We start from the raw sequence: 21,487 nt of genomic DNA, 5'->3' as shown, positions 1-21,487 counted from the left end.
AAAGCCAGCATCCCTGAGAAATGTGCCATAAGGATCTCTATAACGAGTAGACCCACAAAAAAAGCCTCAAGCACCTACGTCTTTGCAGCCATTTTGGCTATTTAAGTGAAAATTGTAAAAAAAAATTCTGCCTTGAAGCCACTTAGGTTGAGCTGTGGGAAATTTGGTAGGCATGTCTTATCATAAGTAGACCCACAAAAAAAGTCTCAAGAAGCGATGGCCGAAAAATACACAGGAAGCCTCTTGTTTTGGTTTGAATCCTACTTTTTGGGGTCATATAGTCTGTTTTTAGTGGTTAATCCACCCTCCCCCCCAAAAAAAATCAACTTCAGATTTTTACCAAACTGTAACCTTGTCTCGTATATACCGTCATTTCTGCCCTAAAGAGCACACCTGGTTATAAGACCCCCCCCCCCCAGTACATTTGTAACGGAAATACCATTTGGTACATAAATACGCTGCACTTGTGTAAAAGTCGTAAGTGCCCACATTAAAGACGGTACACAGTTTAACACTAGCACCACCGCGCTAACCCTAGCGCCGTGCTAACACTAATGCTAAAGCTAGCGCCGCGCTAACGCTAGGGGCGCGCTAACAGAGACTGTTTAAAAAAAAAAAAAAACATACTGGTAAAAATCACTAACACACGGCAGTAACACACTAGCGCAGCGCTAACAGGGCAGGACCGGTAAAAGTGACTTACTCGGCACATATATTCCACCAGTCTCACGCTTACCTTTTCCGCTCGAGTGCCCCCTTGCGGCCGTTTGCAAAAATGCACAAATTAGCCGCATCACCGCATAAACCGCAGGGTTGAAAGCGTGTGGGGAAAAAACAGTCGCCTCTTGTAGGCCGGAAATTACGGTACTGATGGGTCACCGCTGGTGAAAGGTGACGCCCGCTCGCGTGTGTTCAGACGGGCGACCTGAAGCGTTACTACACCGATCTGGAGTGCATGGCCATGGTGACCGCCGGATTCTGTCACGACATCGACCACCGCGGGACAAACAACCTCTATCAGATGAAGTGAGCGCAGGATTTTCCTTCATCATATGGAGTAAAATAAGACAACGGATGGAGGGTTGGATTAAAAAAATGATAATTCATCATCTAGCAGCGTGGACTGGATCTGTATGTGTGTGTCTTGGTGTGTCCAGGTCCGGAAATCCTCTGGCCAAGCTTCACGGCTCGTCCATCTTGGAGAGACACCATCTTGAGTTCGGCAAGACTTTGCTGAGAGATGAGGTGTGTAGTAGTCACAAATTGAACTCCCAAACATTTCATATACTACTGTAATTACTTTGCAAAAATATGAACATAAAAAAAGAAATTTAATTTGCATTCAAAAATATTAACATAAAATTACATTTTAAATACAAAAATGCCTAAAATACAACATACAAAAAGTTTATTTAAAAAAAATCATTTCTTTATTTGTTTTAACTCAATCATAAATTTGAAATGAAAATTAGCTTTTCACTAGTTTTAAATAAAAAATGTAATCACATGTTTTTCAGGTATTTTTTTAAAAATGATTTCATTTGAAATAAGGAATTTTCTAACTCAAAATTGAAAGAAATTTATTTGCTCAACAAAAACGTCAATTTTTCATCCATCCATTTTCTTTGCCACTTATCCTCACGAGGGTTACGGGGAGTGCTGGAGCCTATCCAAGCTGTCAACGGGCAGGAGGCGGGGGACACCCTCAGCTGGGCACATAGAAACGAACAACCAATCGCACTCCCAATCACACCTAGGGGCAATTTAGAGTGTCCAATTAATGAATTTTTCAAAACACACCCAAAAAAAAAAAAAAAAAATGTAAATAAAAAAACATCAATTCAGGTTCTTATCATAAATTCTAACAAACGCACGGTAAACCCCAACTTTTTGTTTCAGTCTCTGAACATCTACCAGAATCTGAACCGCCGGCAGCACGACATCGTCATCCGGCTGATGGACATCGCCATCATCGCCACCGACCTGGCGCTCTACTTCAAGTCAGTACCGGCCGGCTGCTCGCCATCGCCGCCGCCCATGATGCATTGCGGCCGTCCTCCCGTGCAGGAAGAGGACCATGTTCCAGAAGATTGTGGACCAGTCCAAGACCTACGACAGCTGGAACGACTGGACCAAGTACATGATGCTGGAGACCACGCGCAAGGAGATTGTCATGTGAGCGCACATGCAAACGTGCACGTGCACACGCACGTGCACGCAAATCATCAATCATGTGGCATGTCGACCTCGCAGGGCCATGATGATGACGGCCTGCGACCTGTCGGCCATCGCTAAGCCCTGGGAGATCCAGAGCAAGGTCCAGTCGTTTGTGTGTCTGTGCGTGCGTGCATATTTGTCTGCGTGTTTCAACCACACGCTAATTGGGTACAGGATTAATTTCCTGGATAAGATTGACTGACGCTGGACAGCATTAAAAGAAGGAAAAAAGAAAATTAAAACTCTACTATGAAAATCAAGTCATAGTTTTAAAGAGAAAAAAAATAAGGGAAAAGCAGTTTTTAAGAAAAAAAAATGTTTACGCTTGACTGCTACTTTTCTGGGCGGCACAGTGGAGCAGCTGGTGAAGCGTTGGCCTCACAGTGCTGAGGTCCCGGGTTCGATCACGCCCCCGTTCTCCCCGTGCCTGCGTGGGTTTCCTCTGGCCACTCCGGTTTCCTCCCACATTCCAAAATTATGCAACATTAATTGGGCACTCTAAATTGCCCCTAGATGTGATTGTGAGTGCGACTGTTGTCTGTCTCCATGTGCCCTGCGATTGGCTGGCGACCGGTTCAGGGTGTACCCCGCCTCCTGCCTGACCCTTGTGAGGATAAGCGGCAAAGAAAATGGATGGATGCTACTTTTCTTTCTTGGAAACAAAACACAATTGTAGGGTTGGTTTTTTTTTGGAGGGGTGGGGGGGAGGGGAACTGGAATTAATTATTTGATACAGAAAATTTGTTTTGAGATGAGAGCATGGTGACGAAACCAAGTGAACATGTATCTCAAGGCACGACTTCTAATCCTACAAATTCTATGGATTTTAGGTACTGTTTTTAAAAAAATAACCCTTATCCTATTTTATTACATGAAACATTTGAGAAAAAAATATTTAATATGTATTTATTATATATTATTGTTTTATATAAATATATTTATATAAAATATTTTAATATTCATGTATGTAATATATTTATTTTAAGGCATTCTAGATTACATTTTTTTAAGTTAGAGTTGTCATTCTACTTTATTTCAAATTGTATTTTGGGAGGATTTTTTAAAAAAAGATTTTGAATAAGACTTGACAAAAAACACCGCGATCTTAGAAATGATACAAATCATCTCAAAGTTGTATTTCTGTTTTTGTTCTTTAAATTCCGAAATCATTTGGAAATATCCTTTTGGGACATGAGGGTTTTTACGTGTTTGTTTTGCGACCTGGCCGCAGGTGGCGCTCTCCGTGGCCGCCGAGTTTTGGGAGCAAGGAGACCTGGAGAGGACGGTCCTGGAGCAGCAGCCCATCGTAAGTCTTCGAAGGCGCCACGTGATCGCGTCAGAACCAAACGAAGGGGCCACGTTTGTCTCTTTTTCCAGCCCATGATGGACAGAAACAAAGCGGACGAGCTCCCCAAGCTTCAGTGCGGCTTCATCGACTTCGTCTGCTCCTTCGTTTACAAGGTCGGGTCAACTCCCAAATACATACGGCGCAAGAAAAAAAAAAAAAAAAAAATAGTTGTCGCAGTCCTTCAAAGATCATAAAGTCGTTGCTTTCTTGAGGGAAGTAGGCAGAATCTTACCAGAATCAAAGTCAACAAAAATTCCAAAACGTCAAAATATGACAAGAATAATGTAGATATTCCAGAAATATTCCTAATCTCATGATATCAAAGTTGTATTTTTAGGGGCAAAGAGACATAAAAAAGAAGTCATATTTTGAAGTCATCGTGTGAAAGTCATAACTTCTGTTATGAGTACCTAGATGAATGTTTAAAAAAAAAAACTTTTCAAAATAATTACTTGTAAATATTTTGTAGTTAATGTTAAACACAACTAAACTGTTAGTAGTAAACGTCGCCCCCGGCAAAACAAAACCAGCAACCGTGACTTTTTTTTTTATTTCGCGATACTTGAAAATGCCACTAGAGGGAGCCAGCAACATTGCTATCACTTAGCTGTAAGATTTTTAAGTTGGCATTTTTACAAATTTTTTTTTTTTTTTTTTAGGGGAGTCTAAATTTTTTTCCACGCTTTTATATACAAATATAGAGGAAAGAAACGAAAAAAAATCCAAGTAATTTACATTCATTAACAGTGGGATAATAATACCTTTATAAATGTTTTGTGCACATCAGTCACAGAAATTTTCTTGAATAAATTTGCAATTTTACAAGACAGCAGTTTTTATATTTTTCAAGAAAAACGCATACTCTTACCAGAATAAGACTGTACAGTATGTTTTCCAGAAAAGATAAAGATGTAGTTTTATTTTAGGAATGCTCAGAATTTAATTTATAAGTATTATTATTAATTTTTTTTATTACTGTAGGAAATCCATGTTTCGGGGGAGTTGTAAGCAATTGGTCATAGACAAATGACGATAAGTGTATGCTAAATACACTGATTAAGAAAAGAAAAAAAAAATAAGGGCCGTAATCAACCCTGCGGTTTATGCAGTGATGTGGCTAATTTGTACATTTTTTTCTAAACTGCCTCAAGGGGGCACTCGATCGGAAAAGGGAGAATATATGTGCTGAGGAAGTGACTTTTATCGGTCCGGCTCTGTTAGCGCTGCGTTAGCATATTGCGGCTGTGTTTTACCGGTATGTTTTTTTTTTTTTTTTTAACCGGCCCTGTTAGCACAGCGCTAGCGTTAGTGCGCTGTTCGCGTTAGTGTTAAACTCTCTGTGTAGCGTTTTTCTTTGTAAATATCTCGTTTTAATGTGGGTTTCAATGAAAAAAACGCGTGCAAAAAAAAAAAAAAAAAAAAAAAAAAAAACTTGCGGCTTTTACACAGGTGCGGCGTATGCACGTACCAAATGGTATTTCCTCGACAAATGTACTAGCTGAGGCTTATAACCAGGTGCGCTCTGTAGGCCAGGAATTACGGTAGTATCTTTTTCAAGAAAAACAATTTGTAATCTTGTAAGAATTGTTTAGTATTTTTGCAAGAAAAGAAAAAAACAAACAAAAAAAAAAAGCACCAAAGTCGGGACGTCGCGTAGCTTCGGGCGATGTTGACGCCGAGCGTTGTGCCGCGCCCGCGCAGGAGTTCAGTCGCTTCCACGTGGAGATCACGCCCATGCTGGAGCGGCTCCTCAACAACCGCAAGGAGTGGAACGCCCTCAAGGAGGCGCACGACGCCAAGGTGGCCGCCCTGGACGCCGCCAAGAAGGCCAAGGAGGAGGCGGCCGCCGCCGCCAGACAAGGTGGGCGCCGACGCCGCGCCGGACAAAAGTCAGAACCTCATATTTGATTCGATATTTGTTTTGTTTTCTGCAGCGAGTGCGGCCCAGTCCAAGACTTGCACCCTCAGCTAGAAACCGCGCCAACCTTTTGCATCAAGTACAATCTCCAAAACGACATGCGAGCGTAGCTTAGCTTGTAGACACAGTTTCAACATTAACACCGCACTTAAACCAGAAAAAAAAAAAAAAAAATCATAATAATGATGAAATGAAAAGGTTTCATTTTTCAATAAAAGTTGAAGCTAAATATTCAAAGACTGATTTCTAAAAGATTAAGTCCTTACTTTAAAGCTTAAGTATTACAACTGAATTATACTCAACGTAGCAAATGCACTAGAATGCTATTTTTACAATAATTTGAACAGAGAATTCAGTGATTCTTTGACACACCACTAGAGGGAGCCCTTGTGGTTCACTAACCTGTTGTTGCGCTACTAGTTTTTTTACGCTGCCGTGCAGTACTTAGAAAATAAGTTACTTTGACAAACACAAGGCTACTGAGCCTTGTGGTGGCAGTACCGCCAACTTGTACTTCAAGATGTACTTGAACATTGGAAACAATGCGCAAGTATATAATTGCTTTAAAAAAAAAAAAATTATCGGAAATGTTGCCATTTTCATACGCAAACATGTTTGTTTGTCTTTTTACTTCAGGTTTGTTTGTCTTTAAAGTTCGGGGCACTACTTTTTAATTTTAGGGAGTTAAATCTTTCAAGATGGATTAAAGTTGTTATAATATTAGTAATTTTAGCAGTAGCATTTAGTAATATCTATTGTTAAAGTATCTATATTTAATTCTATGACACTAGTTTTTTTTTTCCAGACTCAAGATTAGAAAAAAAATAGCTGAAATGTTTCAGTTGTATTTATCCCAGAAAAAGTCATAATTTTACATGATTATGGTTGTATCTTTTGAGGGAAAACATTTGTAGGAGAGAAAAAAAAACTAAGAAAAGGTCACAATTTTACAAGATAAAATGTAATCATATGAGGCTAAAACTTTTTTTTATTAGGATTTCTTTTTCAAGACATTAGTTGTCAGTTTGTGAGAATACAAATATGTACTGGGGAGGATCTGAATGAAGTTTTTTTTATTTTTTTTTTTTTTCAAGAATAAATTGAATCATTAAAAAGATGAAAAATAAATAATACATTTTATAAGATTAATTAAGTCTTTTTCTAGAGAATATGCGAGAGAGCAACAACTGCAACCTGCCAAAAGTGGTCCTGAGTACAAGGTGAGTTTTTTTTAAGATAAGCTATTTATATGAATGAATATAATTGTTTTTCAGGGAGGAAATCATCTAATAAATCTGAAATAAATCCTAAAGATTTTTTTTTTTTTTACAATAAATGACAAATTTACAAAAATCTATTTTTTCTTTTACAATTAATTACAAATATGATTACGTAAATAATGTCATTATCCAAGCTGCTTATCCTCACAAGGGTCACGGGAAAGATGGAGCCTATCCCAGCTAGCTTAGGGGCTACACCCTCAACTGGTCGCCAGTCAGATATCGACACCATCACTGAGCGGGAATCGAACCCGCGCTGCCCGCGCCAAAGGCAGGCGTGTGTACCACACCATGAATCGCCGTTATTGTTTATTGGTTTCGTGACATTTCAGGCAAATTTGACATGAGAAGTATTTAGGCATTAATTAAAATAAGATGAGGGGTCAAGGGGAGGAAGGGGGGCAGTCCATGGGACCCCCCTCACCCCCAAAAAAGCATCTTCTGGATGCTGCCGGAGAGAGAGAGAGAGAGAGAGAGCAAGCGACAGCCGAGCGTGACTAAAACGCCGCCTGCAAAATCCTCTCTGCCGCCCCCACCCCCCCCCACCCCGCCGCGCCGCACCGACGTCAACGCGCGTGGCGTCACCGCCTCGTGACGTCGCCGCCTCTGACGTAAAACGGCGGCTCAAAGCATTGCCGTATACGGCGAAACCGGACCGAGCCGTGACGCGGGAAGCCACCCGTGACTGCCGCCGGAGGGGGGGGGAGGCAGCTGGAGCCCCGACGACTATTTTTAGGCGCCTGACGTTGTCTCCGAGCAGGACCCGAACGGACCGGCTGGCTGCTCAAAATCCCGGCGGGGCGTTAGCATCCCCTGCTAACCTTTTTTTTTTTTTTGTCTTCGTTAGCAAGGGATGCTAACGTACATTTTTGGATAAAGTACAGGAACGAATCCCCCCCCCCCCCCGCCCCCACTTTCACTTTGCAGCAGAGGATTGTCAGGATTGTGCCACATTACATTACAATGAATGGGAAAAAAAAAATAATGTGTTCCAAGCCTAAAATTTTTTTTTTTTTTTTTAGCTGTTCCTCATAATAAACTGCATAGTAGAAATACATGTATAGTTTAAATACTTTATATAATAAAATAATCAAATTAATACATATATTTATTTTTTGCTTCAAATGTATGCTTTAGTAGTAGAGTACGCTTGGCAGGGAGCGCATTGCCGTATCTGTAGCGACACGGCTCCCAGCCATGTAAACTTTTTTTTTTTTTTATATATTAACAAAAGTGCAGAATAACTTTAAACAAGCAATAATGAGGGGGAGGAAACATTTCTTTGGAGCCATAATTGGGGGTTAATATGAGATGATGAGAAGAAACTGGGACACGTCTGTACAGACGCTGCGTTATACAGAAGAAGAAAAGTCCGCTGATAGCGCTGCGGCCGTTTTGTCATTTCCGGGTTTTTTTTTCCGGGGGGTGGGGGGGGCGTTCGAATTGACAATAACAAAGCATCGTGGGTGGGTCAATTGCTTGCGCTTTTCGGGTTTTTTCGGCGGCGCGGAAATACACATCAAAGCGCGTCGTGGGTCAGCTGGTCTGGCCGCGCGCAATAAGTTATTTCCGGGTTTTGTCGGGGGCATTCGAGTACCGATTTTCGTTCGAAAACAGATGCAAAAAAAAAAAAAAATCTTGGAATTTTCGTCCGAAAAACGATTTGTTCGAAAACGGGGACGTTCGAAAAACGAGGCTTTACTGTACTTAAACTGGATGGAAAAACGTGGGCGTCATTTTATGACAAGTCTTCCTTTTCCCCAAGATAAAATGGGAACATAGTGGCTTAAAGTCAAGACTTCAAAAGGAGGGAAATCAGATTCAAAAACTACATTAAAAAAAAAAAAAAAAGAAAAACATTGACTCAAAACTATTAAATTTCAAATTTCCAAGAGGACTTTTATTAACAATTTTTCTTTTTTTTTTGGATTGGGTGAGACGCTAACATCAGTGACCCGACGGGCAATTCAAGATTCGGGAAAACAACTTCTGAGGAGCCACTGGTGTTCCACAGACTTTTCAGGGTTTTTTTTTTAATTATTATTATTATTGTTTGTTTTTTTTTTTTTTTTATTTTTTTCACACCAACAACATCTGACCAGCGGGCGCTCACCGTAGCGACCGAGAGGCCCGAAAATGAAGACTGCGCGCCGGGGTTGCCGTTTATTAGGATTTTATTTCTGGAGGCAAATCAATGAATATACGTCCTTTATACAGTATATGAGGAGCACGTCTCTACAGTTTCATAATGTAAACAATCTCTGAAGAGAAAAAATGTATTCCGTCAAAAACAAAGTCAGCGTTTCCTCTTTCAAACTATGTACACCGATCAAAATATAATTTATAACAATAACATCTATGAAACTAGATTTGAACAATTCAAAAATACTGAAATGCCTTGCCCCCCCCCCACAAAATCCCACCCCCCTCCCCCGCCCGCCTTTCTCTCCTCTCCACATTCTTCACCCGACGTGAAATCACACACAAAAGAAAAAAATGAAAAAAAAATTTTGCCAAACTAAGTGTAGCATAAATAATTAAAAAAAACGTAAAAAATATAAAATCTCGCTAGAACTATTTAGCATATTTTAGGTAAAAAAAAAAAATTAGCTGAGCTTGATAGTCATTAGAAGAAGTCAAAATAAAACATATGCCCTTTTATCTTATTTAGTTTCACCCCGCTCACATTCATTTTTTTTTCCCCTTTCAGTTACTACCATATTCATTTTTTTTTCAATTTGATGAAATTTGCCCATCAAGTGTTCATCTGACATCCTTAAACGTTTATTTTGTGCGTTAAATTATTATTTATTTTTATTTTCTAAAATTAGAAAATAGTAGGGAAAAAAAAAAAAAATCAAATTTTTTAGCATGTGGACAGAAAACAAAAAAAGCCACACAATTATTTTTGTTGTTGTTTTATGTTTTTTTTTTTTTTTTGGGGTGGGGGGGTCAAGTTTAGTAGTTTTTCCTTTCTTTCTCCCCCCCCCACCACACCTTTTCCAGATCAAAGATCAGGAAGTATTGCGTTTCCCTTCGTAAGGTTTGATTATTATTATTATTATTAATATTCATATTTGGATTGATTGGAAGTAGCCCGAGCGGACAGTGCTTATTATTACACTTGAAACGTGTCTTCTCAAAACACTTTTAGGAGAGGAAGAACAACAAAAAAAATAGGTCAACATCAAAGTTTTCTATAAGAAAGTATATCGTTATCTAGCTATATCTACACAAACACACAAATATATATTGAGATATATTCATATATATGTATATACCCTTTTTTTTTTAGAATATGGCTATTGAAAAAGTTCTTTTGAATAAAACGTCCTCGGTGGCGTTTCGGGCTCGGGTGGGAGGGGCCTCCTGCGGATTTGGGAGGCGGGATCGCGTGATCATGTGATGACGCCGTCATGTGACGCAGACAAAAAGCTCCAACGTTACGAGATGGCGTTTCGATTGGATGATGCAAATCCAATATGAAGTTTGTATAACGTTCATGAAAAAATATATATATATTTATTTAGGTGACATGTGTGCATGTTATGTTTATGCAATTTTGACATACTGTAAGTAAGCATACTTGTATGTAAATTCATATACCGTAATTTCCGGCCTATAAGCCGCGACTTTTTCCGCACGCTTTCAACCCTGCGGTTTATGCGGCGATGCGGCTAATTTGTGCATTTTTCTTCTAATGGCCGCAAGGGGGCACTAGAGCGGAAAAGGTAAAACGAGACCGGTGGAATATATGTGCCGAGGAAGTGACTTTTACCGGCCCTGTTAGGGTTAGCGCTAGCATTAGTACTAACTTTAGCACAGCGCTAGCTAGCGGTAGTGCTATCTTTAGGGCATCACTGGCGCTAGCGTGGCGCAAGCATTAGCGCTGCACTAGCGTTAGCTGTGCTAGCGTGTTGCTGCTGTGTTACTGGTGCGTCTCAGTGATATTTACCAGTAAGTTTTATTTTAACCGACCCTGTAAGGGTTAGTGCTAGCGCGGCATAAGCGTTACCGGTAGCTTTAGCACAGCGGTAGCTAGCGTTAGCACGGCGGTAGCGTTAGCACTGTGCTAGCGTGTTGCTGCTATGTTACTGACGTGTCTCAATGATATCGACTGGTAAGTTTTATTTCAACCGGCTCTGTTCGGGTTAGCGCTAGCTAGTGTTAGCGCGGCACTAGCGTTAGTGCTACAATTAGCGCAGCGCTAGCATTAAACTGTATTGTCTTTGTAAATATCTCATGTTTCAATGTGGGTTTCAATTTGGGCACTTGCGGCTTTGACACAGGTGCGGCTTATGTATGTACCAAATGGTATTTCCTTTACAAATGTACTCGGTGATGCTTGTAACCAGGTGCGCTCTGTAGGCCGAGAATTACGGTATGTACATTTATGCATTTGCATTGGTTTCAGTTATTGTTGATGGAAATTAATTGATATAAACTTACAGCTATGCAAGTCTGTTTGGTTGTAAGTTCATTTTTGTGGATCTGAAGGCCACACACACCCACATTACTATTTTGTGGCCCAAAAAAAGTCCAAAATTATTGTAGTTAAATATTTAACATTTGAACTTTTCAAATTTTATCCAAACTTAACACGCCTGGTAAGCTCGGTCATGTTACAATTGTGGACACAGAGTACTCGTTGTTGGCGAGTCGCTTTCATGAGCCACTAAAAATTTGTGCGCTTCCTAGTTCCAAATCCGTTGCCACGGGCGAACGACTTGAAAGTTGTCAATGGCAGTTTCAGTGACAAAAGTAAGTCAGTACTTTTGGGTGAACAGTCCAACTTATTATGTACGCAAGTTTAAGTGCATTAAAGTATGTGTGCATCTGGATGTATATTGTTTATTTTTATTAAACCGATTTATGTGTATGGAAGACAGTGGATACATATTTTGTGTGTATGGATGTGTATGTACACGTTTCAGAATGAAAATAATTCATGTGGTTTTAATGTGTGTGAACACAAATTCCCAATAACGCCACCACCACCATCATCATCATCATCATCATCACGATCATCATCGTCCCCCCCCCCCCCCCCCCCACCCAATCCCAGTCGGGACGTCAAGTGTGCAAGGTCACTATTGATTTTTTTTTTTTTTTTTTTTTTTGTACACGTCGATCACATTCCTCCGGGTGACCATTCTTACATATTGCATCGTACAACACGAAAAAATAAAAAACCCCAACAAAGCAAAACTAATGTGATCGTCTAAAGGGATTTATGATTTTTTTTTCTTTTTTTTCCTCGAACAGTGTCGGACTTGGTGCGTCAAGTTTCGTCAACGTTCCCTCCTGAAAATCCCGCCGCCGCCGCCACGGTAAAAGATAGCGTGTTTAGTGCTATGTACACTATATATATTTATATACGACCATAATGTAAATATGTCATCTTATATTAGAGCTTCTCTTTATGTAAACCATGATGTAAACATTCAACGTTCTTGTGTGTGTGTGTGTGTTTGTCTGTGCGTTCGAGGGAGTTGATTCGCTGCGGAAGGACCAGGAAACACAAGGCCTCAAACCTGCACGGAGCTGCATTTTATTTTGGCGAGGAGAGGAAGTGCTCCGGAATGAAGGCTCTTTGACACGCCGCCATTTTGCCACAGAGAAATCAAGCAATGGCAAACATTTTTGGGGGAAGAAAAAAGAAAAAAAAAAAAAAGCTAACGCTGTTTGTGTGAAATGGAGGCGCGGCGCGGTCACGCTAGGTGGCTAACGCTTATACAGGAAAGCCTCGGTTTTCCAACGAAAAGTTCAAGATTTTTCTTACTCGGTAGTCCAACGCCACCGACAAAACCCGGAAATAACCAATAGCGAGCGGCCAGACCAGCTGACCCACGACACATTTTGTTACTGTCAATTCGAACGCCCCCCGTAAATGACATAACGCGCGCGGCGCAACCAGCGGACTTTTGTTATTGTGTATAACGCAACCTCTGTGCACAGACGTGTCCCGGTAGTGACTGTTGTTTTTCTTCTTATCGAGGACTACGTACCGTTATGGCTCCAAAGAAGGCAAGTTGCTTGTTTGAATTCTATTCTGCACTTTTATTCATAAAAAAAGTTTACAAGGCCGGGAGGCGAGTCGCTACAGATACGGCAATGCGCTCCCAGCCTAGCGTACTCTACTACTAAAGCATACATCTTAAGCAAAAAAATATATCATTTCTTAAATTATTCTATTATACAAATTATTTAAACTATACATTTATTCATACTATGCAGTTTATTATCAGGAAAAGCTAAAAAAAATGCTTTAAAAAGCCAATTTTTTTAATCTTGGAACGCATTATTTCTTCTACCATTCATTGTAATGGGAAACATCGATTCGGTTTTCAAACAATTCACTTTTCTGGAACGGATTGCGGTTGAGAACCGAGGCGTCACTGTACAAGGAAATAGACGTACACTGTGGTCAGGCTAAACGGCTAAAGCTAACACTAACATGGATTTGAGGCCCCGCTGTATTTGTGCAAGTTTATATGCCTAAAAGTGGACGGAAAAAAAAAAATCAAGGTGCGTTGTGGTCGTGCTAGCTGGCTAAATCTAATGCTAAATGTGTATTGGCTAAGGATTTAAAAGAAGTGCTAACAAAGCTCTGTATGTAAAATCATTGCGGATTGTGGTCATGCTAGCTAAAGTTAATTTTGTATGCAAAAATAAAGACTATGTTCGTGCTAGAAAATAAGTTAAAAAGTTATTGTCATGCTTCTTGGAGAAAGCAAATGCCAAGCATGTCCGTAGAGTAGAGGTGTTCCGCGGTTGCGCTAGACGACTAGCGGTAGAAAATAGAGGTGAGTTGCGGCCATGTTAGCTGGCATATGGAACATAAAGGGTACCATGAGGTCAAGCTCATTAGCTAAAACCAAACCCTGTGGCCGTACTGGCATGGAAAATGGCGGACAGATTTGATTTTTGTAAGGCTACAAAAAACATGGCGGCGTGCGGAAGAGGCTTCAGAGGACGAACCCTGTCAGGATAGCAGGATGGCGGCGGCGAGAGCATCGGCGCATGGACTTGAGGTAGAGATGCTCAGCTGACACCTCCTGCGTCATTTTCTCACTAAACTCAGACGTTCCCTTTTATTTGATTTTATTTTTTTTTTAACCTGGCGCCTCCTACTGGCCACGTCGGGTGCAACCAACTGCCGCTAAAGGAAATGTTTACATTCAGGATGGCAAATACATTCCATCGGAACAAACCAACACAAGTCAGTCGAGACGTTTTGATGGGGTAGCTGGGGGGGTGAGGATCTTTCTTATAATGGCGCTAGCTACTGCCGCCGCTAGCAAGCAATGATTGTGTGTCCCCCCCCCCCCCCCCCTCAAGGGATGCCCCATGCATCAATTCAAATGTAAACAAGATGTGTTGCATCGGCGGACTGGACCGGTTCAACAGCCTCCAATGTGGGAATGCTCCACCTTTATTGATCGTTCCATTGACACGGCTAGCCGGGTAAAGCTAACGCTAACAGTGGAGAAAGGTTTACCGCGGTTGTACTCGTGGCTAATGCTAAGCCTACAGAAAACAGTTGTGTGATTATCTTTGATGACTATGGCTAACATTAACAAGGTATGTAAAACACGCCAAACAGTGGTCACGCTTGCTAGCTAAAGTGGAAATATGGTTGTGTTAGCTCGTTAAAGATTAACTTACAAAATAAAAGAGAGTGATGCTGTTGCGCAACCTAGCTAAACCCAAGTATGCGCGTGGAACAGGAGCAGTATGGTCATGTTTGCTAGCTAAAGTTAACGCGAGAAAATAAAGGCGCGCTGCGGTTGTGCTAGCATGCCTAAGCTAGGTACAGTGGACCTCCACCATTGGCGGAGGCTAGCGAGCGGGATGGACTGCGCATAGCCAAAATACATGAACAAATGATGGCCAATTGCAGTGAACATTTATATTACTTTTTAAAAATCCCCCAAGTAATCTAAATAAGCAAGGATAAACCACCAAAAAGTGTTTTGGGGGTTGGTTCCTGACAAATGATGTGATTTTGTGATTGGCCTGTTTTAGTCACATGCTGTAATGATGTAATCAGTGGTCATCCTCCCTTCTCCACATAGCAGCTTCGCTGCCACCTTTTTGATCATTTTTGCAGCATAATTAATTGTATAATCTGCTCAATTAGGTCCATTTGTTCAAGCAGACTCTCTTTAGCTGCCGCCATTGTTGTTGCTATGTTCCTTTTTACGATTCCTGATCTTAAAAAAAAAAAGAAAAGACTGGATGGCTCATTGGCCACCAAAACTGAAGTCGCCATCCGCCATCTTGATACTCCCAAAACGTGCGTTAATCGCCAGTTTCCTGGCTGTGAGAAAACATCCCACAGGTCATTTAGAAAGATTTACTTTGACACTGTTAAAATTTGTAAAGGTTTTTTTGTATTTTCTGATGTGCTCAATTCACTTGAACAAAGTTTTCTTTGCGGTTGTTGTTGTTGTTGTTCACTCTCTGCTTCACTTTTATAGGCTGACGGTTTTTCGCGAAAAAGCAACGTCAATATTTTCCCAAACTTCATCAGTGGATAACCAAGAAAGTTTTTGATGAATTTCATAATGCAGAACTCTGCAAATTGAATTTGATTATCAAATGCGAGGAAACAACAAATGAACAATGCATTTAGCATGTATTTTCCCAGGTTTCCAAAAATATATGTAACAGATTGCCTTAAAATTTCATGTTTTTATGACAAAAAAATGCTTATATTTTTTTGCTATGTTACGATCATAGTGCTTCACAGCGTATTTTGGGAAAAGATAACGTCACAGAAATGTGGCCCTTGGTAATATGCAAGGTTTGTTGCTAGTCACGGGGTTCTATGTCTTTCCTTTGCACTTAGCCTTTTTTAGCTTACTGAATTATTATCCAATTAAAAATCCTTCATGTTACCAGAACCAAGAAAGTGTCAAGCTCACACGACCAGTTTTAATTCTACCTGCCAAACTTTGAGGAAAAAAACCCCGCCATAATCCAACCTGTAAACCATTTCTTCCACAAGTTTTGGGAGTACCAAGATGGCGGCCAACTGGCTTTAACCAATTGACATGCCGCTCGATGTATCCAGTCTTCTTTTTTTTTTTTTTTTTTGTGCACAAAAACCCCAAAGGTGGTTACGATAAGTAAAGTAAAAACAACTTCCGGAAACGAGCAAAGTGTGCTGCGGAAACTCCGCTGTCGTCCTAAGCATTACGAGCTGTTAGCGACACCTCAGACTCGGAGAACAATGGCAGAACATTTTCAAAACTGCGCGCGAGTTGTGCGGGTGAGCGAGAGAAGTATAAGGAGGCCTTCAAGTATGTAAGGGCAGACCGTGATCTTGCTAGCTAGCTAACATCAATACTTGGAAACGCGGGCGTTCGGTGTCGTCGTCGCATGGCCGCGCGGCGTCTTGCTTGACTTCGTCATGATATTAGGTTCATATTTAAGTATGTTTGACACAAAAGATGAATCCCACATTAACAAACTTGTATCTTACTCTTAAATACCCGATTCCTGCTTCTGCTGTGTTATGGTCATGCTAAAGCCTTAAGGTATACCTACAATAGCGGTGCGTTGTGGGCTTATTGGCTAAAGCTAACGCTAAAAGCCCTCAAGAACCGGATACAACGAACAATTGACCGCAATTGAAGCTAACGTTAGCGTTTTACGCTTCTGGTGAAACATCCCCACATCGCATTCAGGGTGTCGCCACGTCGGTGAACAAACGCGAGCCAGTAGGGGGCGCCTCGGTAGGAAGCGGGATTTGGGAATTTAGCGGTGACGGTGACAGCGGTTAAAGCAGAAAATACCTCCCAATGGTGCATAGATCAAATCAAGGAAGCACTACAATTACAAAAAAAAAACATTAATTTTTGTAAACTTTTGTCAACCTTTTTACATTGAACGATATATTCTTGCACACAGACCACATTTCCATGTAGAACATCCAACAAAGCGGGTATCATTTTTTTCCTCCCGTTATTTTTTGTTTTTAACAGCGATGAGACGCCGCCCGCCACCAGGGGTTTTCATTCCCCCCCCCCCACACAGAGAGACACAAACAAACGCACGCACACGAGTATTTGCTACGGAGGTCTCTCGGTGGGACGCATCGTTTGCGGCTAGTCTAGTGGCTAATACAAAGTGCCGCCCCCCCCCCCCCCCAAAAAAAAAAAAAAATTCTCATTGTTGCGTCACTCCCAACGTTTTCTTTTAAAAATGTAAACATTTTGCATGGAGAGGTGTGTACCGCTTCGTTCTGCTGCTGCGGGGCGCGGTGTTCAATAAGGCGGGACAGTCGCGGCGTGGCGCGGGGGCCGGTGCAGCGTGACAGTCAGCGGTGGTGCAGCGACTTCTGGGCCTCCTTCATGAGGGCGTCGAAGTCCAGCGCGTCGTACTTGCTCTTGACCGGCCCTGGGCCCGCCTCGTCTGGAACAAGACGCTAACGTTAGCCTGGCTTAGCGCACAGGAAGTCGGAGCTTCTTCTATGCGTGTTGCGCTAGTTACCAAGGTCAATGTAGCGCTTCCTCGTCAGCCTCCTCCCTCCTGCCGGTGCAGTCTGGAAAACATTCTCACGTTCCCGCCGGTGCCGCTGGGTTCCAGACTGGCGGATCTTTATGACGCCGCACCTCTCCCTGCAGGCCCACGATAGAATATGCGCACTTCAGAGGAATTAAGACCTTGTTTTGTGAGTCTCCTGAAGATAAACATCCACCTTTCCATTTTCTTTGCCGCTTATCCTCACTGATTGAGCGCTGGAGCCTATCCCAGCCGTCAACGGGCAGGAGGCAGGGTACACCCTGAACTGGTCGCCAGTCAATCGCAGGGCACATAGAGACTAACTTTGTTAGATCACGACTGTTACCGTTAGTGAACCAGACTGGTACCGTATCAGAATCAGGCTAGTATCAGACTTGTAACAGACTATTACTGGACTCGCACCAGACTGCTAACAGAGTCAAACAAAGCTAAAACCAGACTAGCCATAGTCAATGGTAGAATTTAACTCGTACCTGACTTGAACTAGATGAGTATCAGTTAAGAGACAGAGAAGTACCTTTTTACAATGATGCTAGCACAATACTAGAACCAGACTACTATCTAGACTGGACTAGACTAGTACCAAATGAGACCCTGATAACTATCTGATGAGACCCAGACTAAAAACAGACTACAACTAGACTAGCATCACACTAAAACCAGACTAACTTGAGAACCACACTAGTACCTGTCTAGAACAAGACGTGCCAGAAGAAGGCCAGACAAGTGCCACAGTAAAACATCCATCCATTTTATTTGCCGCTTGTCCTCACAAGGGTCCCGGGGAGTGCTGGAGCCTATCCCAGCTGTCAACGGGCAGGAGGCGGGGTACACCCTGAACTGGTCGCCAGCCAATCGCAGGGCACATCGAGACAAACTGCCGCACTCACAATCACACCTAGGGGCAATTTTTAGAGTGTCTGATTAATGTTGCATGTTGGATGTAGGAGGAAACCGGAGTGCCCGGAGGAAACAGGCATGGGGAGAACATGCAAACTCCACACAGGCGGCGCCAGAATTGAACCCGGGTCCTCAGAACTGTGAGGCTAACGCTTTACCAGCTGATCCACCGTGCCGCTACGTGAACCTAATTAATCTTTTGAAGGACCCAAGGAAAGACTCAAAATGGCAGAACTTCTGTTCATTTTCTGACTCCTTGAGACTTTTTAGCGAGTTCCTCTAGTGTGGAAAGTCTTAGGTCCGTTCGACAGCGGGCTACGTACTCGTTACAGATGATGACTTTGCAGTCCTCGGCCGTGCCGAAGACCTGAAAGCGCTTCCTCAACGTGTTCTGGGTCATGCTGCTGGGGAGGTTGTGGATGTAGAACACCTGACAGTTCTCCTGGCAACGAAGAAACCATGGCAACAGTCAGCAACGGGCGGGAGAAAGCGCGCAGATGGACGTAGGAGGTTTTAGCATTGCAGATGTTGTCTCGACGCGCACACGACGGTGTGGTGATTCACGACGGAGTGCAGCGGGAACACCGTGTACCTCGGATTTGGCTTTGCCGCTCTGCTCGTCGTCTGGGCACATCTCTGAATGTTCACTGAGGAAGGAACGGAAGACGGCGGTGAGGAGGAAAATTTGTGAGGGAAACCGCAACGGGGGAGAGACAACGGGAACTACGTTGGTCAAATCGCTCTCAATCTTGACACCACGAAATGCCACCATGGAGTCAAAACAAGAAGGTCCACATAATTCACGTGATCTCTCCCCTGGCCAGTTGGTGATTAATAATCATCATCCACACAAAATACGATAACTACAAATAATCCCTTGGGGGTGTTTACCTAGAGTCGGCCTTGCTGGCGGGGGAGTCGGGACAGACGTGGAGGGTCGGCGAGGGCGAGCGTGACGGCGCGGAGCGCTCCGCCTCTTCCTCCGAGGCGGGGGGCGTGGCGGCTGCCGACTGGCGATCGGGCGGCGGCGAAGACGTCACCGGCTCGTCGACGTCGAACCGGACGCTGTTTTCGGACGCGGCGTCGCCGGCGTTGAGGTCTCCGGCCCTCTGCAGCATGGCGCCCAGCACGGCGATGCTGCGCTTGCGGGTCTCGCCGAGGCTCAGCGCGCAGTAGTCGTGGTCGCCGAAGCCGCGGCGGGCGTCGGCGTCGCCGGCCTGACCCATGCGCCGCAGCTGGGCGTACAGCTCAGTCTGCTCCGGAAGCTTACGCTGGTGCGTGCGGTTTAACCAGGAGCCCCGGAGTCCGCCGACGCCGCCGGATGAAGAGTGGACGGATGTGTGGACGGACTCCTCGCTGTCGCCAAAGCTTTCGCCGACCTTTCTGGCCTCGCCTGGCTTGAAGAGGTCGTCCTCCACCAGCTTGTGAGGTGGTGTGGTGGGCGGCGTCAGACCTGGAGAGGACAGGAAGTAAATGGATCGAAATGGGACCTTCAAGGACTCATACGGGGACTTCTTTCAAGAACTCGTGCACGGACTTCCTAGACTTGTACAAAGACCTCCTTCAAGGACTTGTACAGTAATTCATACATGGACCTCAGTTGAGTTCTGACATTCAAGACTCATCCAGAGAAGTCTATTCTAGGTACTTCCTTCAAGGACTTGAGGTTTACCTGCAGTTCCGCACAGATCCACGCAAAGTGTCTGCTCGTAGGTCTTGCCGCTGAACTCTCTTCAGTCATGGAAAACACAAAAAGGAGAGAACCGTGTAAGATTTCATCGTGACGCCTCCTCTCTTATCACAGCCACCACATGCAGGCCCGTCCCCGCCGTTGCTCTTCTCTCTGTACTCTTTATTTTTTATTTTGGCGCTCCACAAGCACAGCAGTCGCCGGGACGAAAAGCGACGAGCGCTTGAAAAAGGCAGTTTAATGTGAAGGGTGGACCCGCGCCAGGGAAAGCGCTCACCGCGGCGGCCGGAGCGAGCTGGAGAGGTTCCAGGAATGCCGGCGGCAGGTTAATGTGGAAAGGGAGAAAGGATGCGCCCTTCTGGTCTCAGATTACAGTCGGAATTATGAAGCGTCTTGGAGTGCAATCTGTTTTGGATTAGAATGCCTCAATTGTAGTCTGCTGGGACGAGGGGAAAAACAGCCTGGCAAAGCCGCGCCGTGTGTATTAAAATGGATGCCGGATTGCCATGATGTACATCATCAAGGAATCAAAGAGACCTCCGACAGGGACTCATACAGACACCTAACACAAGGACTTGTAAGGAAATCTCTTTCAAGGAGTCCTTAGTGGACCTCCTCTAAGGACTCCTGACAGGGATGTATCGATACTTCCTTACGTGACGTCCAAGATGGACTCATGACCTCCTTCCCTCCTTCAGGGACCTGCTTCAAAGACTCGTAAAGTGAGCTGAATCAAAGACTTGTACAAAGACCTTTGAGGACTCGTACAGAGATCTGTTTAATGTACTCTTAGGGCGACTTCCTTCAAGGCCTCTGACAGGGACCTCTTTCAAGGACTCTTACAATGGGAAAGGGCTCGACAGAGATCTCGTTTCAGACCTCTTACAGAGATCAAGGACTAGTAACCGGGACCTCTCTCAGTAGCTTCTGCAGAGACCAATGACTCCTGGAGGGAGGTCTTTCAAGGCCCCCATTTCTACAGAGACCTCCTTTAAGGACTCGTACAAGGATCGCCTTCGAGTCCTCCTCCAAAGACAAGGGATCCCTCCAGAGATCTCCTACAAAGGCCCCGCAACTGCTCAGTTACAGACTGATCCGCGTGTGCTCTTAAGTAAACTGCTCGTGTATCTGCTTTCACTTCTCATGACAAGCTGCCTGCTCGTGGCTTCAGACAAGGAATCTTAAATATGTCGGCCCCGTCCGCGGCACCGACAACGTTGCGGTCGGCCGGCGCGGGTGTGACAAAACGGCGGGGAACTCTCACCTTGTGGATTTGCCGGCGTCGAGAGGCAGACACAGGCACGCTCGCTTCTCTGTCCACGCACAGAAAAAAATGGAAACGTTAGTGTGAGTGGGCGACAATGGCAAGCGCTGTCCTCCTCGTGTGACTGACGCACAACATTCATCAGACGAGTTCCATTTGTCAAAACTGTCAAAATTATGTCAAATTCCTATTCGAGTCTACTAAACTGTTTACCCTGTTGCCTTTTCTTCCCCTAAATTATCATTTTCTTTTGGCTAATTTGGTGTGAGATGGGCAAACCCGGGGTGCGCCGGCTTACACTACAAAAAGGCACCCCCATATTTGTCATCATCCACCC

The 21,487-nt window shown here is 43.5% G+C and overlaps 2 protein-coding genes across 9 annotated transcripts in view; one reads left to right on the top strand and one right to left on the bottom strand.

The window, feature by feature from the left end:
• Positions 1 to 7,706, top strand: part of pde6a (phosphodiesterase 6A, cGMP-specific, rod, alpha) — a 34,912-nt gene extending 27,206 nt beyond the window's left edge. For all 6 annotated transcript variants that reach the window (XM_061834689.1, XM_061834690.1, XM_061834688.1 and 3 more), the window contains 9 exons: positions 917 to 1,026; positions 1,158 to 1,245; positions 1,900 to 2,000; positions 2,068 to 2,175; positions 2,254 to 2,317; positions 3,449 to 3,523; positions 3,595 to 3,678; positions 5,267 to 5,426; positions 5,500 to 7,706. In XM_061834689.1, the coding sequence (XP_061690673.1) occupies positions 917 to 1,026; positions 1,158 to 1,245; positions 1,900 to 2,000; positions 2,068 to 2,175; positions 2,254 to 2,317; positions 3,449 to 3,523; positions 3,595 to 3,678; positions 5,267 to 5,426; positions 5,500 to 5,537 (828 nt within the window). In that variant the 3' untranslated portion in view covers positions 5,538 to 7,706. The remainder of the gene's footprint in view (positions 1 to 916; positions 1,027 to 1,157; positions 1,246 to 1,899; positions 2,001 to 2,067; positions 2,176 to 2,253; positions 2,318 to 3,448; positions 3,524 to 3,594; positions 3,679 to 5,266; positions 5,427 to 5,499) is intronic.
• Positions 7,707 to 15,209: 7,503 nt separating this feature from the next.
• ppargc1b (peroxisome proliferator-activated receptor gamma, coactivator 1 beta) overlaps positions 15,210 to 21,487 on the bottom strand; it is a 65,104-nt gene continuing 58,826 nt past the window's right edge. For all 3 annotated transcript variants that reach the window (XM_061834956.1, XM_061834955.1, XM_061834957.1), the window contains exons 6-12: positions 21,151 to 21,199; positions 19,869 to 19,927; positions 19,088 to 19,649; positions 18,789 to 18,843; positions 18,520 to 18,638; positions 17,264 to 17,391; positions 15,210 to 17,185 (exon numbers count right to left, since the gene is read on the bottom strand). In XM_061834956.1, coding sequence (XP_061690940.1) covers positions 17,091 to 17,185; positions 17,264 to 17,391; positions 18,520 to 18,638; positions 18,789 to 18,843; positions 19,088 to 19,649; positions 19,869 to 19,927; positions 21,151 to 21,199 — 1,067 coding nt within the window. In that variant the 3' untranslated portion in view covers positions 15,210 to 17,090. The remainder of the gene's footprint in view (positions 17,186 to 17,263; positions 17,392 to 18,519; positions 18,639 to 18,788; positions 18,844 to 19,087; positions 19,650 to 19,868; positions 19,928 to 21,150; positions 21,200 to 21,487) is intronic.

This window comes from Syngnathoides biaculeatus, chromosome 11 (assembly GCF_019802595.1).
Source record: "Syngnathoides biaculeatus isolate LvHL_M chromosome 11, ASM1980259v1, whole genome shotgun sequence".
NCBI classification, from domain to species: domain Eukaryota; kingdom Metazoa; phylum Chordata; class Actinopteri; order Syngnathiformes; family Syngnathidae; genus Syngnathoides; species Syngnathoides biaculeatus.
The sequence above is the reverse complement of the archived record's forward strand: the minus strand, read 5'-3'. Positions and strand labels throughout refer to the sequence as shown.